The following is a 14,580-nucleotide window of genomic DNA, read 5'->3' as shown; positions in this document are numbered from 1 at the left end:
CATAGAAACTGCATTGAAGTGCAGGGTGACCATAGTTTACAGTTTAGCATTGCTAGGAAGATGGTGAATAGAAGGACGTGGGGGTGGGAACAGTCAGATGTCTGATGGGTGTTACGTTGATGTTGCAGCAATGCAATATCCAGAGCACAATTATTGAGGTGGTGAAGAGTGAGGTAATAAGATGGTCCGGGGCAGCGAAGGGGCAGGCCGTTCATTTAGCCTGGGGATACAGACTGTGAGACATTCTGGTGGTCCTGGCACGAATCGATCTATACCTCCTTCCAGAGGGTAGCAGGTTGAAGAGGCCATGTGCTGGGTGGTATCTGTCCTTCAGGATGTTGTGCACTCACTTTAGGCAGGTTGTGTACATGGCACTCATCTCTGGGAGTATCGTCCTTGTAATTTTCCCCGCCGCTTTAACCACTCGCTGGAGGGCCTGTTGGTTCGCTTTAGCAAACCACACTAAAAAGCTGTAAGTGAGGACACTGCTGATGGCACAGTTGATTTCTGCGGAACGTTTGCGCATTTTAGTTTCCTCAAAAACTGTAGAAGCAGTGTTAATGTCCCAGCATAGATCTTCTATTACTCAATGAGACAGGGTGAGGAATTCAGTCATCAGGAAAGAGAACCTGGGGTAGACCCAGAACATGCTGGGGGGGATTGCCCCACAGCTGGCCTGGGAACGCCTCGCTGGTCCTCGGGTGGAACTAATAGGCCTTCCCAATCGAGAATGCTCTCCATGCAACCTGGATAAGCGAAAGATAATTGATGGGAAGATGGGCTTATAATAAGTCATGAGCTGTCTGTGTAATTTATTCCATTGTGTGATGGGAACATTTATCAATCACAGGTATAACTGTATCGATCCGTTGTGGTAAAGAAGGAGCTGAGGCGGAAGGCGAAGCTCTAAATTTATGAGTCGATCTATGTTCCCATCCTAACTATGGTCATGAGCTATGGGTGAAGACCGAAATGAGTTTCCTCCGTCGGGTGGCGGGGCTCTTCCTTAGATATAGGGTGAGAATCTCTGTCATTCGGGAGGAGATTAAAGTAAAGCCACTGGTCCTCCACATCGAAAGGAGCCAGATGACGATGGTTCGGGCATCTGGTCAGAATGCCCCACGGACCCCTCCCTGGGAAGGTGTTTAGCGAACGTTCAACCGGTAGGACCTTGTTGTTACTGATTTGCATGTATGTGGAAGGCGGGGTATCAGAGCATTAGTGGAAAACTCACTCTTGGCCAGACACCTATGGACCACCATGCACACTGTATCTTGCTTGACCTGATTACAGGTCAGCCATATTCTCCTGACAACCAGCATCCTCAGCAGTGGAAATGCTGTTTCAAAGTTGTTTCGAAGTTTCATAATTAAAAAAATAATTAAAGTAAAAAATAGCTTTGTTATGCAAAGCATAAATGTACACCGTAGACTAGACCATGACAGTACTTCTCAGGAATTTTTAAAAACTCCACATTTATTTTACCTGAAGGTTACTTATATTGGCCAATGTCAGATGTCTCTCTTAAAGGCAGAGTGGAAGTCAGGAGAAAGGCTATGACAAAGTCTCTTGGACCAGCAAAGCGGAGACTCACCCGCCCTGGTTGCGGTTCCACTTGGGCATCACACGTTGGGAACTATACAACAGGAAGGACCCCACTGTGGCAAAGCTGACCCACTACTTGGCAAATCAACACATTCTTGGAGCGGGTGAGTTCAAAAGTGAAAGAAAGAAAGAGGAAAAAACTGCATTCTGAAGAGTTTATTGTACAGTATATACAGTCGCGATCAAAAGGCTGATGATTTTAGCTTGTCCTGAAGAATTTGGAGGTAACCCTTCTTTCTTATTGTCCCGTTTAAAGCACCAGTTCTATCGACATCACATGTTCAAAGATAAGACCTTCTGGATGGAAAGTTCTGTGGTCGGATGAAACAAAAATTGAGCTGTTTGGCCACAATACCCAGCAATATGTTTGGAGGAGGGCAGCAAGGTGGTAGAGGGGTTAGTGCGTCTGCCTCACAATACGAAGGTCCTTAGCAGTCCTGGGTTCTATCCCGGGCTCTGGATCTTTCTGTGTGGAGTTTGCATGTTCTCCCCATGACTCCCACCTCCAAAGACATGCACCTGGGGATAGGTTGATTGGCAACACTAAATTGGCCCTAGTGTGTGAATGTGAGTGTGAATGTTGTCTGTCTATCTGTGTTGGCCCTGCGATGAGGTGGTGACTTGTCCAGGGTGTACACCGCCTTCCGCCCGATTGTAGCTGAGATAGGCTCCAGCGCCCCCCGCGACCCTGAAGGGATTAAGCGGTAGAAAATGGATGGATGGATGTTTGGAGGAGAAAAGGTGAGGCCTTTAATCCCAGGAACACCATTCCTACCGTCAAGCATGGTGGTGGTAGTATTATGCTCTGGGTCTGTTTTGCTGCCAATGGAACTGGTGCTTTAAATTGGACAATGAAAAAGGAGGATTACCTCCAAATTCTTCAGGACAAGCTAAAATCATCAGGCCAGAGGTTGGGTCTTGGGCGCAGTTGGGTGTTCCAACAGGACAATGACCCCCAACACACCTCAAAAGTGGTAAAGGAATGGCTAAATCAGGCTAGAATGAAGGTTTTAGAATGGCCTTCCCAAAGTCCTGACTTAAACGTGTGGACAATGCTGAAGAAACAAGTCCATGTCAGAAAACCAACACATTTAGCTGAACTGCACCAATTTTGTCAGGAGGAGTGGTCAAAAATTCAAGCAGAAGCTTGTGGATGGCTACCAAAAGCGCCTTATTGGAGTGAAACTTGCCAAGGGACATGTAAGCAAATATTAACATTGCTGTATGTATACTTTTGACCTAGCACATTTGCTCACATTTTCAGTAGACCCATAATCGCATGACTTGGTCCTGGGGTTTAGTTTTTCTCGAAGGCAACGGAAAGTTGGCTCGGGCGAGACGGGAATGAAGATACATTTTTTATTTAAAGACTATAAATACAAAACAAGGAAGTAAACAAAAGGTGCGCACAATGGCGGAGAACAAACTATGAAACCAAACACTTGCACAAAGGCAAAAACTATGAACAACAAAAAACACTAACTGTGGCTTAATAAACAAAAACTTACTTGGCATGGAACCGGCATGAAAAAAGAGCAGCAAGGATCATAAGGGTGTGGAGAGTGTGCAGAAGCATAAATGTGGGGATGTCACCAGAAAGACAAACTGAAAACACTGAACTTAAATACTACAGACATGATTAACGAAAACAGGTGCGTGACTCAAAACGTGAAACAGGTGCGTGACGTGACAGGTGAAAACTAATGGGTTGCTATGGTGACAAACAAGAGTGCACAATGAGTCCAAACGTGGAACAGGTGAAACTAATGGGGTAATCATGGAAACAAGACAAGGGAGTGAAAAGCCAGAAACTAAAAAGTCCAATAACTAAACAAAACATGGTTAAGACAAAACATGATTACACAGACATGACAATAATAAATTCATAAAAGACGCAAACTTCATGAATGTTTTTTGTGACCAACAAGTATGTGCTCCAATCACTCTATCACAAAAAAATAAGAGTTGTAGAAAGTATTGGAAACTTAAAACAGCCATGACATGATGTTCTTTACAAGTGTATGTACACTTTTGATCGCGACTGTACATTTAACAGAGTAGCCTTGAAGGCAGTGAAACAGTGCGTAGATTTTTGCAGAGATGGCTCGTAACCACATTGCATCACATTGGGTAAACTATTGCAAAGTTTTAGAGACATTATCCTCATTTAGGTTTAAAGGGGAACATTATCACCAGACCTATGTAAGCGTCAATATATACCTTGATGTTGCAGAAAAAAGACCATATATTTTTTTAACCGATTTCCGAACTCTAAATGGGTGAATTTTGACGAATTAAACGCCTTTCTAATATTCGCTATGACGTCACAACGTGACGTCACATCGGGAAGCAATCCGCCATTTTTCAAACACCGAGTCAAATCAGCTCTGTTATTTTCCGTTTCTTCGACTGTTTTCCGTACCTTGGAGACATCATGCCTCGTCGGTGTGTTGTCGGAGGGTGTAACAACACGAACAGGGACGGATTCAAGTTGCACCAGTGGCCCAAAGATGCCAAAGTGGCAAGAAATCGGACGTTTGTTCCGCACACTTTACCGACGAAAGCTATGCTACGACAGAGGATGGCAAGAATGTGTGGATATCCTGCGACACTCAAAGCAGATGCATTTCCAACGATAAAGTCAAAGAAATCTGCCGCCAGACCCCCATTGAATCTGCCGGAGTGTGTGAGCAATTCAGGGACAAAGGACCTCGGTAGCACGGCAAGCAATGGCGGCAGTTTGTTCCCGCAGACGAGCGAGCTATCGACCCTAGCTTCCCTGGCCTGCTGACATCAACTCCAAAACTGGACAGATCAGCTTTCAGGAAAAGAGCGCAGATGAGGGTATGTCTACAGAATATATTAATTGATGAAAATTGGGCTGTCTGCACTCTCAAAGTGCATGTTGTTGCCAAATGTATTTCATATGCTGTAAACCTAGTTCATAGTTGTTAGTTTCCTTTAATGCCAAACAAACACATACCAATCGTTGGTTAGAAGGCGATCGCCGAATTCGTCCTCGCTTTCTCCCGTGTCGCTGGCTGTCGTGTCGGTTTCGCTTGCATACGGTTCAAACCGATATGGCTCAATAGCTTCAGTTTCTTCTTCAATTTCGTTTTCGCTACCTGCCTCCACACTACAACCATCCGTTTCAATACATGCGTAATCTGTTGAATCGCTTAAGCTGCTGAAATCCGAGTCTGAATCCGAGCTAATGTCGCTATAGCTTGCTGTTCTATGCGCCATGTTTGTTTGTGTTGGCATCACTATGTGACGTCACAGGAAAATGGACCGGTGGGTAAAATCAGGCACTTTGAAGCTTTTTTTAGGGATATTGCGTGATGGGTAAAATTTTGAAAAAAACTTCGAAAAATATAATAAGCCACTGGGAACTGATTTTTAATGGTTTTAACCCTTCTAAAATTGTGATAATGTTCCCCTTTAAACATTTAGTTGTCTTTTTGGGTCGAAAGCAGAAAGACATAATTCTGCACTTCACTGCTCAACAAGCCGAGAATAAATTTAGCAACTGACCTAGCTATTAACCACGACGGTCCCAGTGGCGCTCGCTTCTCATCTAATTATGATAATTCAGTTTCTTCTCGGTTAAACAGAAAAACAAAGTCGCCACCGTGCTGCTTATTCCACTTTCACTCAAACCCTTTTATAGAAACGAGCAAGGCTGTGAGAGAGCCGGAGGGAAGACGGGGAAACCATACAGTTGTTGTTTTTTTAACTTAGTGGATAGAGCAAACTGTGCCAAAGTTTACATTCGGAGCAGGGAACACTTAGGGTTAGTTTTTTTTCCAGGTCTTTTAGATTTTCCCTTGCCCGGATGTGGGTTTAGATCAGACAATGTTGTGAGTTTGTGAAGCCCTTTGGGCATACTTGCCAACCCTCCCGGATTTTCCGGGAGACTCCCGAAATTCAGCGCCTCTCCCGAAAAACTCCCGGGACAAATTTCCTCCCGAAAATCCCCCGAAATTCAGGCGGAGCTGGAGGCCACGCCCCCTCCAGCTCCATATGGACCTGAGTGACGTGTTGACAACACACAACAACAGCGTCTACCGTAAAGCAGTTCGTCTGCCGTAAACAGCAATGTTGTGACACTTTTAAACAGGACAATACTGCCATCTACTGTACATGCATATGTGACCCACCCATAATGTGTCACATTTTTGTGTTGATTTATTTATTTTATTTTGTGGTTTGAATTCGTTTTTGGAGCTGTCATTACACATTTATCAGTATTCACATTGGTCAGTAGGGGGCAGTAGGGCGTTTCTTCCCAATTGAATGCTATCACCTGCAGACCGGAAGTGTCTTGTCATTCTGATGAGCGCGACCAGTCTGTGAACAATTGAAACGTCCTGTGTGCTTTTTCCTCCTGTATAACAGGTTAGTTTTGGTGAATCAACTCACTGAATAATATCCATGTGATCTTTATAAGTTTAAGTACACATTCTGATGGTGGAGCCTAACTCTAAAGTGTTTGTGAGTTGTAGTTTGTATTTGTGAATGAATCCAGTGCACAGCTGCAGTAATCAATACAAAATGGCGACGTGAGTGCGCAATGTTTATATAGGAACTTCTGATCCTAATTCAGACTCCCAAATTAGAGCTCCCGTTTTCTTATTGATTTTATAATGCATATTTGTATAATGTGTGTGTTCTGAAATAGTGACAGAGAATAGAACAAGGATGGACAATTCAACCCTTAACTCAACAATGAGTAGATGAGTGTTATGTGTGTGTATATGTGTAAATAAATGAACACTGAAATTCAAGAATGTATTTTATTTATATATATATATATATATATATATATATATATATATATATATATATATATATATATATATATATATATATAGCTAGAATTCACTGAAAGTCAAGTATTTCTTATATATATATATATATATATATATATATATATATATATATATATATATATCTTAACCACGCCCCCAACCATGCCCCCCCCACCCCACCCCCGAAATCGGAGGTCTCAAGGTTGGCAAGTATGCCTTTGGGACACTTGTGACTAAGGGCTATATAAATACCTCTTGATTGATTGAGTATGGAAGTATTATTGTAGCAAAACCATTTGCCAATGTGTATCTCAATATGTCCGCGGTAATCTAATTTGCATGTGTGTCTACTAATTTGTGTGTCTATATATTAGAGACTTCCTTTTATTGTCATTAAAATTGTAACTTTACAGTACATATAAGATATATCTATCTGAGTGTGTGTGTGTATTCAGATCCGTTTTAAATTGTCTGTCTGTCCCTAATCAGAAAGAACCCTCGATAGGCTGTCTACTGACATTGTCAGCCACTTCTCCAAGAGACTCCTTTTGAACACTCCTCGCACATTAAAGGGGAACCATCCATCCATCCATCTTCTTCCGCTTATCCGAGGTCGGGTCGCGGGGGCAGCAGCCTAAGCAGGGAAGCCCAGACTTCCCTCTCCCCAGCCACTTCATCCAGCTCTTCCTGTGGGACCCCGAGGCGTTCCCAGGCCAGCCGGGAGACATAGTCTTCCCAACGTGTCCTGGGTCTTCCCCGCGGCCTCCTACCGGTCGGACGTGCCCTAAACACCTCCCTAGGGAGGCGTTCGGGTGGCATCCTGACCAGATGCCCGAACCACCTCATCTGGCTCCTCTAGATGTGGAGGAGCAGTGGCTTTACTTTGAGTTCCCCCCGGATGGCAGAGCTTCTCACCCTATCTCTAAGGGAGAGCCCCGCCACCCGGCGGAGGAAACTCATTTCGGCCGCTTGTACCCGTGATCTTGTTCTTTCGGTCATAACCCAAAGCTCATGACCATAGGTGAGGATGGGAACGTAGATCGACCGGTAAATCGAGAGCTTTGCCTTCCGGCTCAGCTCCTTCTTCACCACAAGGGATCGATACAGCGTCCGCATTACTGAAGACGTTGCACCGATCCGCCTGTCGATCTCACGATCCACTCTTCCCTCACTCGTGAACAAGACTCCGAGGTACTTGAACTCCTCCACTCGGGGCAAGATCTCCTCCCCAACCCGGAGATGGCACTCCACCCTTTTCCGGGCGAGAACCATGGACCCGGACTTAAAGGGGAACATTATCACAATTTCAGAATTGTTAAAACCATTAAAAATCAGTTCCCAGTGGCTTATTATATTTTTCGAAGTTTTTTTCAAAATTTTACCCATCACGCAATATCACTAAAAAAAAGCTTCAAAGTGCCTGATTTTAACCACCCGTCCATTTTCCTGTGACGTCACATAGTGAAGCCAACACAAACAAACATGGCGGAAAGAACAGCAAGCTATAGCGACATTAGCTCGGATTCAGACTCGGATTTCAGCGGCTTAAGCGATTCAACAGATTACGAATGTATTGAAACGGATGGTTGTAGTGTGGAGGCAGGTAGCGAAAACGAAATTGAAGAAGAAACTGAAGCTATTGAGCCATATCGGTTTGAACCGTATGCAAGCGAAACCGACACCACAGCCAGCGACACGGGAGAAAGCGAGGACGAATTTGGCGATCGCCTTCTAACCAACGATTGGTATGTGTTTGTTTGGCATTAAAGGAAACTAACAACTATGAACTAGGTTTACAGCATATGAAATACATTTGGCAACAACATGCACTTTGAGAGTGCAGACAGCCCAGTTTTCATCAATTAATATATTCTGTAGACATACCCTCATGTCAGCAGGCCAGGGAAGCTAGGGTCGATATTCTTCTCTTGATCATCTTCGGGACGGTGTGAGCCAAGACATCCAGGGGGTTTAGCTCGCTCGTCTGCGGGAACAAACTGCCGCCATTGCTTGCCGTGCTACCGAGGTCCTTTGTCCCTGAATTGCTCACACACTCCGGCAGATTCAATGGGGGTCTGGCGGAAGATTTCTTTGGCTTTATCGTTGGAAATGCATCTGCTTTGAGTGTCGCAGGATATCCACACATTCTTGCCATCTCTGTCGTAGCATAGCTTTCGTCGGTAAAGTGTGCGGAACAAACGTCCAATTTCTTGCCACTTTGGCATCTTTGGGCCACTGGTGCAACTTGAATCCGTCCCTGTTGGTGTTGTTACACCCTCCGACAACACACCGACGAGGCATGATGTCTCCAAGGTACGGAAAACAGTCGAAAAAATGGAAAATAACAGAGCTGATTTGACTCGGTGTTTGAGAAAATTGCGGATTGCTTCCCGATGTGACGCCACGTTGTGACGTCATCGCTCCGAGAGCGAATAATAGAAAGGCGTTTAATTCGCCAAAATTCACCCATTTAGAGTTCGGAAATCGGTTAAAAAAATATATGGTCTTTTTTCTGCAACATCAAGGTATATATTGACGCTTACATAGGTCTGGTGATAATGTTCCCCTTTAACACTTCAAAAGGCAAACAATTGCCCCGTTTTTTTGACCCGCAAAGTATGTTTTTGGGGTGGAGGAGTCTGCTCGGGTGCTGGTTAGCTTGAAGCTAACAGCTAGCCTGTCTCCATCCGGGAACGATGTGGATCCAGCGGGAGATAAAAGTGAAGTTTCCACGGACTCACAAAGACTAAAATAAGTCATTTACTGGAGTTAAAAATGTTGACTTTACACTCACCTTAGTGTTTACCATGAAGTCTTTATTTTGACATCCCCTCGCGGTAAACTTGTCCGAGTGCAGACTGAGGCGGTATTTGTCATTGATAAAACTTTTGGCGAATTAAAATAAAAACGCAATAAACGGGGACGGAAATTTGACCCGGCAAATATAAACAAAACAAAACACTGGCGGAAAGCATACTTGCCAACCTTGAGACCTACGATTTCGGGAGGTGTGGGGGGGGGGGGTGTGTGGTTAAGAGGGGAGGAGTATATTTACAGCTAGAATTCACCAAGTCAAGTATTTCATATATATATATATATATATATATATATATATATGTATATATATATATATATATATATATATATATATATATATATATATATATATATATATATATATATATAAGAAATACTTGACTTTCATTGAATTCTAGCTATATATATATATATATTTATTTTATTTTATATATATTGTTGCGTTTTGGACCAGTTGTTCCTCCCAGGGAATTCAAGTCACAAGTCGCTCCCAAGCTCTTTACGACACTTAAAGCTGAGTTGAAAAACCACCAGAGACAGAATAGGTATTTTGTTGTATATTTTCAAAGCTTTGCCAATATACATTTTGAGACCAGTCTAACCCTAGAACATCCTATTGCGCCTCCCAAAATGGTCTGTCCTCCCAACGCCAAAAACCCCTCTTTCCTTTCCCCTCCCTAGCCATAATCAAATCAAATCAAATCAACTTTATACAAGCACAACGTCTCCCTAGCCATAATACATTCCAAAGAACTCAAGGTTATCACACACAGTTTACTTGCTGACAGAGCATCAAGAGAAGAAATGGAAAACACGAGCTGTTTTCAAATATGACAAAGAAATGGAGGAAGTACAACTTAAATTCGGATATATGTAAATATCTGCCTCCGACAATTTATATATAAATAAGAGAAATACTTGAATTTCAGTGTCCATATATTTACACATATACACACACATAACACTCATCTACTCATTGTTGAGTTAAGGGTTGAATTGTCCATCCTTGTTCTATTCTCTGTCACTATTTTTCTAACCATGCTGAACACCCTCTCTGATGATGCATTCTGCTTCGTCTCCTTGTTGTCTCAGTGGCCTAGTGGTTAGAGTGTCCGCCCTGAGATTGGTAGGTTGTGAGTTCAAATCCCGGCCGAGTCATACCAAAGACTATAAAAATGGGACCCATTACCTCCCTGCTTGGCACTCAGCATCAAGGGTTGGAATTGGGGGTTAAATCACCAAAAATGATTCCCGGGCGCGGCCACCGCTGCTGCCCACTGCTCCCCTCACCTCCCAGGGGGTGATCAAGGGTGATGGGTCAAATGCAGAGAATAATCTCGCCACACCTAGTGTGTGTGTGACAATCATTGGTACTTTAACTTTAACTTTTACTTTGTGTGTGCAGTTGTGCACTGCACTCTCTAAAAGCCCGAGATGCTATTGTCACATATGCATGTACAGTAGATGGCAGTATTGTCCTGTTTAAAAGTGTCACAACATTGCCGTTTACGGCAGACGAACTGCTTTACGGTAGACGAAAACGTGACTGCTGTTGTTGTGTGTTGTTGCCGCGCTGGGAGGACGTTAATGAAACTGCCTAACAATAAACCCACATAAGAAACCAAGAACTCGCCCTCCATCATTCTACAGTTATAACGTGATTGGGCAGGCACGCTGTTTATATTGTGGGAAAGCGGACGTGAAAACAGGCTCACTCAGGTCCGCCTGAATTTCGGGAGTCTCCCGGAAAATCCGGGAGGGTTGGCAAGTATGGCGGAAAGCGATAATCGATACAATAAAAAAAAAACAAGCAAACCGGGTGTCTTGTCTGTCTCTTCACTCTCTCTCTCTCTCTCTCTGTCTCTGCCCCTCCCTCACCAATGCTACTGCGTGCGCACACCTTCACAATTTGTTTTGTTTTTAACCCCTTCTTAACCCTGAACGAACATTGAAAATACACGCAACCCTAACTCAAAATGCCGGACATTTGAGGCATTTAAGAAACTCCGCCCGGACAGCCTCGCAAAAGAGGAACGTATGGTCAGTCTACCTCACAATGATCTTCACATTTTGGACATGTTCACCGTGAGGTGTACTGACTTGTGTTGTCGGCTATTAAGACAACAATGGCTGCAGCTGACAGTAAATCTATACTGTTTTCCAAGCAATACACTGAGGTATATCAATGTTTCTTTTCCATTGCACTGTCCCTTGAGAAGATATGAAACTACTGCTACGCGAGGGGTGTACTCACTTTGTACTCCCTTTTGTGAGATACTAAAAAGTCACAACTATAGATACTACTCCATGTTGGCTGGGAAGTGCTATGCTTTGGTTTGTTTTCTCATTTAAACCATACTGCATGTTAGGATTGAGTTCAAGGGTGGACCCCGGGATGCAGAGAATGGAGGCAAGGTATATGCGATAAAAAATGAAAAGATTTAATAAGTCCAAAATGGTAACTAAGGGATGGGGCAAAAGTGCACACCATGGGAAATATAACAAAAGTAGTCTCTTTCGGAGGTTGGCGGAGCAAAGGTCAGGACGCACGCAGCGTGGCAAAAACTAGTCCTCTCAAAACGAGGTGGCTCGGAAAACAAAAACACAACGAGGTCAATATTACAGAAATATGCGAAGGCAACATACCAGGGAAGCAGAATCAAGGTAGGACATGTCAGGGCGGAGTGCAGGGACCAGCTGGTGGAGACGCGCTTAAATGCTACCAGGAAGTGATTAGCAGCAGGTGTGCCTCGTTGGGGACAAAAGACTGGGGAAGAAACTGAAAAACCAATAGAGAAGGCAGGGAGAAGACAACAAACCTAACACTGCACATTTTTACCTTTTCGAGACTTACGGTATGTTACAAACCCCGTTTCCATATGAGTTGGGAAATTGTGTTAGATGTAAATATTTATAAATTTATATAAATTTTATAATTTATAATTTTATAAATTTTATAAACGGAATACAATGATTTGTAAATCCTTTTCAACCCATATTCAGTTGAATATGCTACAAAGACAACATATTTGATGTTCAAACTCATAAACTTTTCTTTTTTTTTTGCAAATAATAATTAACTTAGAATTTCATGGCTGCAACACGTGCCAAAGTAGTTGGGAAAGGGCACGTTCACCACTGTGTTACATCACCTTTTCTTTTAACAACACTCAATAAACGATTGGGAACTGAGGAAACGAATTGTTGAAGCTTTGAAAGTGGAATTCTTTCCCATTCTTGTTTTATGTAGAGCTTCAGTCGTTCAACAGTCCGGGGTCTCCGCTGTCGTATTTTACGCTTCATAATACGTCACGCATTTTTGATGGGAGACAGGTCTGGACTGCAGGCGGGCCAGGAAAGTACCCGCACTCTTTTTTTTTACGAAGCCACGCTGTTGTAACACGTGCTGAATTTGGCTTGGCATTGTCTTGCTGAAATAAGCAGGGGCGTCCATGAAAAAGACGGTGCTTAGATGGCAGCATATGTTGCTCCAAAATCTGTATGTACCTTTCAGCATTAATGGTGCCATCACAGATGTGTAAGTTACCCATGTCTTGGGCACTAATGCACCCCCATACCATCACAGATGCTGGCTTTTTGTCATGTCTGTGTGATCATGTTTTGTTTTAGTAATGTTAGGTTTAAATTTTGGACTTTTTGTGCACTTTTGTTTTGTTTTGTCACCATAGCAACCATTAGTTTCACCTGTCACGTCACGCACCTGTTCCACGTTTGGACTCATTGTGCACTCTTGTCACCATAGCAACCATTAGTTTTCACCTGTCACGTCACGCACCTGTTTCACGTTTCGAGTCACGCACCTGCTTTCACTAATCATGTCCATAGTATTTAAGTTCATTCATTTTCTGTTGTTCGTTCTGACGACATCACCACATTTATGCTCCTGCACACTCTCCACACCCTGATGACCCTTGCTACTCTTTTTTTCATGCCGGTTCCATGCCAAGTAAGTTTTTGTTTGTTAAGCCACAGTTAGTGTTTTGTTTAATTGTTCATAGTTTCTGCCAATGTGCAAGTTTTGTGTTTAAAGTCTAGTTTTGTACCTCCGCCCCTGTGCGCGCTTTTCGTTTATTCCTTTTTTGATAGTTTAAATAAATCATGTACCCACCTTCAAGCCTTGACCAGTCCAGTTTATTTGCACCACGGGAGAACAAACCAAGCCAAAGTCCAAGTCATGACAGATGTCGTCAGAACGAACAACAGAAAATGAATGAACTTAAATACTATGGACATGATTAGTGAAAGCAGGTGCGTGACTCGAAACGTGAAACAGGTGCGTGACTCGAAACGTGAAACAGGTGCGTGACGTGACAGGTGAAAACTAATGGTTGCTATGGTGACAAGAGTGCACAATGAGTCCAAACGTGGAACAGGTGCGTGACGTGACAGGTGAAACTAATGGTTGCTATGGTGACAAAACAAAACAAAAGTGCACAAAAAGTCCAAAATTTAAACCTAACATTACTAAAACAAAACATGATCACACAGACATGACACTTTTCAACTTTGCGTCGATAACAGTCTGGATGGTTCGCTTCCCCTTTGGTCCGGATGACACGATGTCGAATATTTCCAAAAACAATTTGAAATGTGGACTCGTCAGACCACAGAACACTTTTCCACTTTGCATGAGTCCATCTTAGATGATCTCGGGCCCAGAGAAGCCGGCGGCGTTTCTGGGCGTTGTTGATAAATGGCTTTCGCTTTGCATAGTAGAGCTTTAACTTGCACTTACAGATGTAGCGACCAACTGTATTTAGTGACAGTGGTTTTCTGAAGTGTTCCTGAGCCCATGTGGTGATATCCTTTAGAGATTGATGTCGGTTTTTGATACAGTGCCGTCTGAGGGATGGAAGGTCACGGTCATTCAATGTTGGTTTCCGGCCATGCCGCTTACGTGGAGTGATTTCTCCAGATTCTCTGAACCTTTTGATGATATTATGGACCGTAGATGTTGAAATCCCTAAATTTCTTGCACTTTGAGAAATGTTGTTCTTAAACTGTTTGACTATTTGCTCACGCAGTTGTGGACAAAGGGGTGTACCTCGCCCCATCCTTTCTTGTGAAAGACTGAGCATTTTTTGGGAAGCTGTTTTTATACCCAATCATGGCACCCACCTGTTCCCTGCACACCTGTAGGATGTTCCAAATAAGTGTTTGATGAGCATTCCTCAACTTTATCAGTATTTATTGCCACCTTTCCCAACTTCTTTGTCACGTGTTGCTGGCATCAAATTCTAAAGTTAATGATTATTTGCAAAAAAAAAAAAAAAAATGTTTATCAGTTTGAACATCAAATATGTTGTCTTTGTAGCATATTCATCTG

The 14,580-nt window shown here is 43.1% G+C and overlaps 1 protein-coding gene across 1 annotated transcript in view; it reads left to right on the top strand.

Annotated features, from left to right (window-relative positions):
• Positions 1-14,580, top strand: part of fam20cl (family with sequence similarity 20 member C, like) — a 56,592-nt gene that overhangs the window by 13,595 nt on the left and 28,417 nt on the right. Inside the window, exon 2 of the mRNA XM_061973826.1 lies at positions 1,531-1,709. Coding sequence (XP_061829810.1) covers positions 1,531-1,709 — 179 coding nt within the window. The remainder of the gene's footprint in view (positions 1-1,530; positions 1,710-14,580) is intronic.

This window comes from Nerophis lumbriciformis, linkage group LG22, assembly GCF_033978685.3.
Source record: "Nerophis lumbriciformis linkage group LG22, RoL_Nlum_v2.1, whole genome shotgun sequence".
In the NCBI taxonomy this organism is placed as follows: Eukaryota; Metazoa; Chordata; class Actinopteri; order Syngnathiformes; family Syngnathidae; genus Nerophis; species Nerophis lumbriciformis.
Note: the sequence above shows the minus strand (reverse complement) of the source record. Positions and strands in the feature narration are given on the sequence as shown.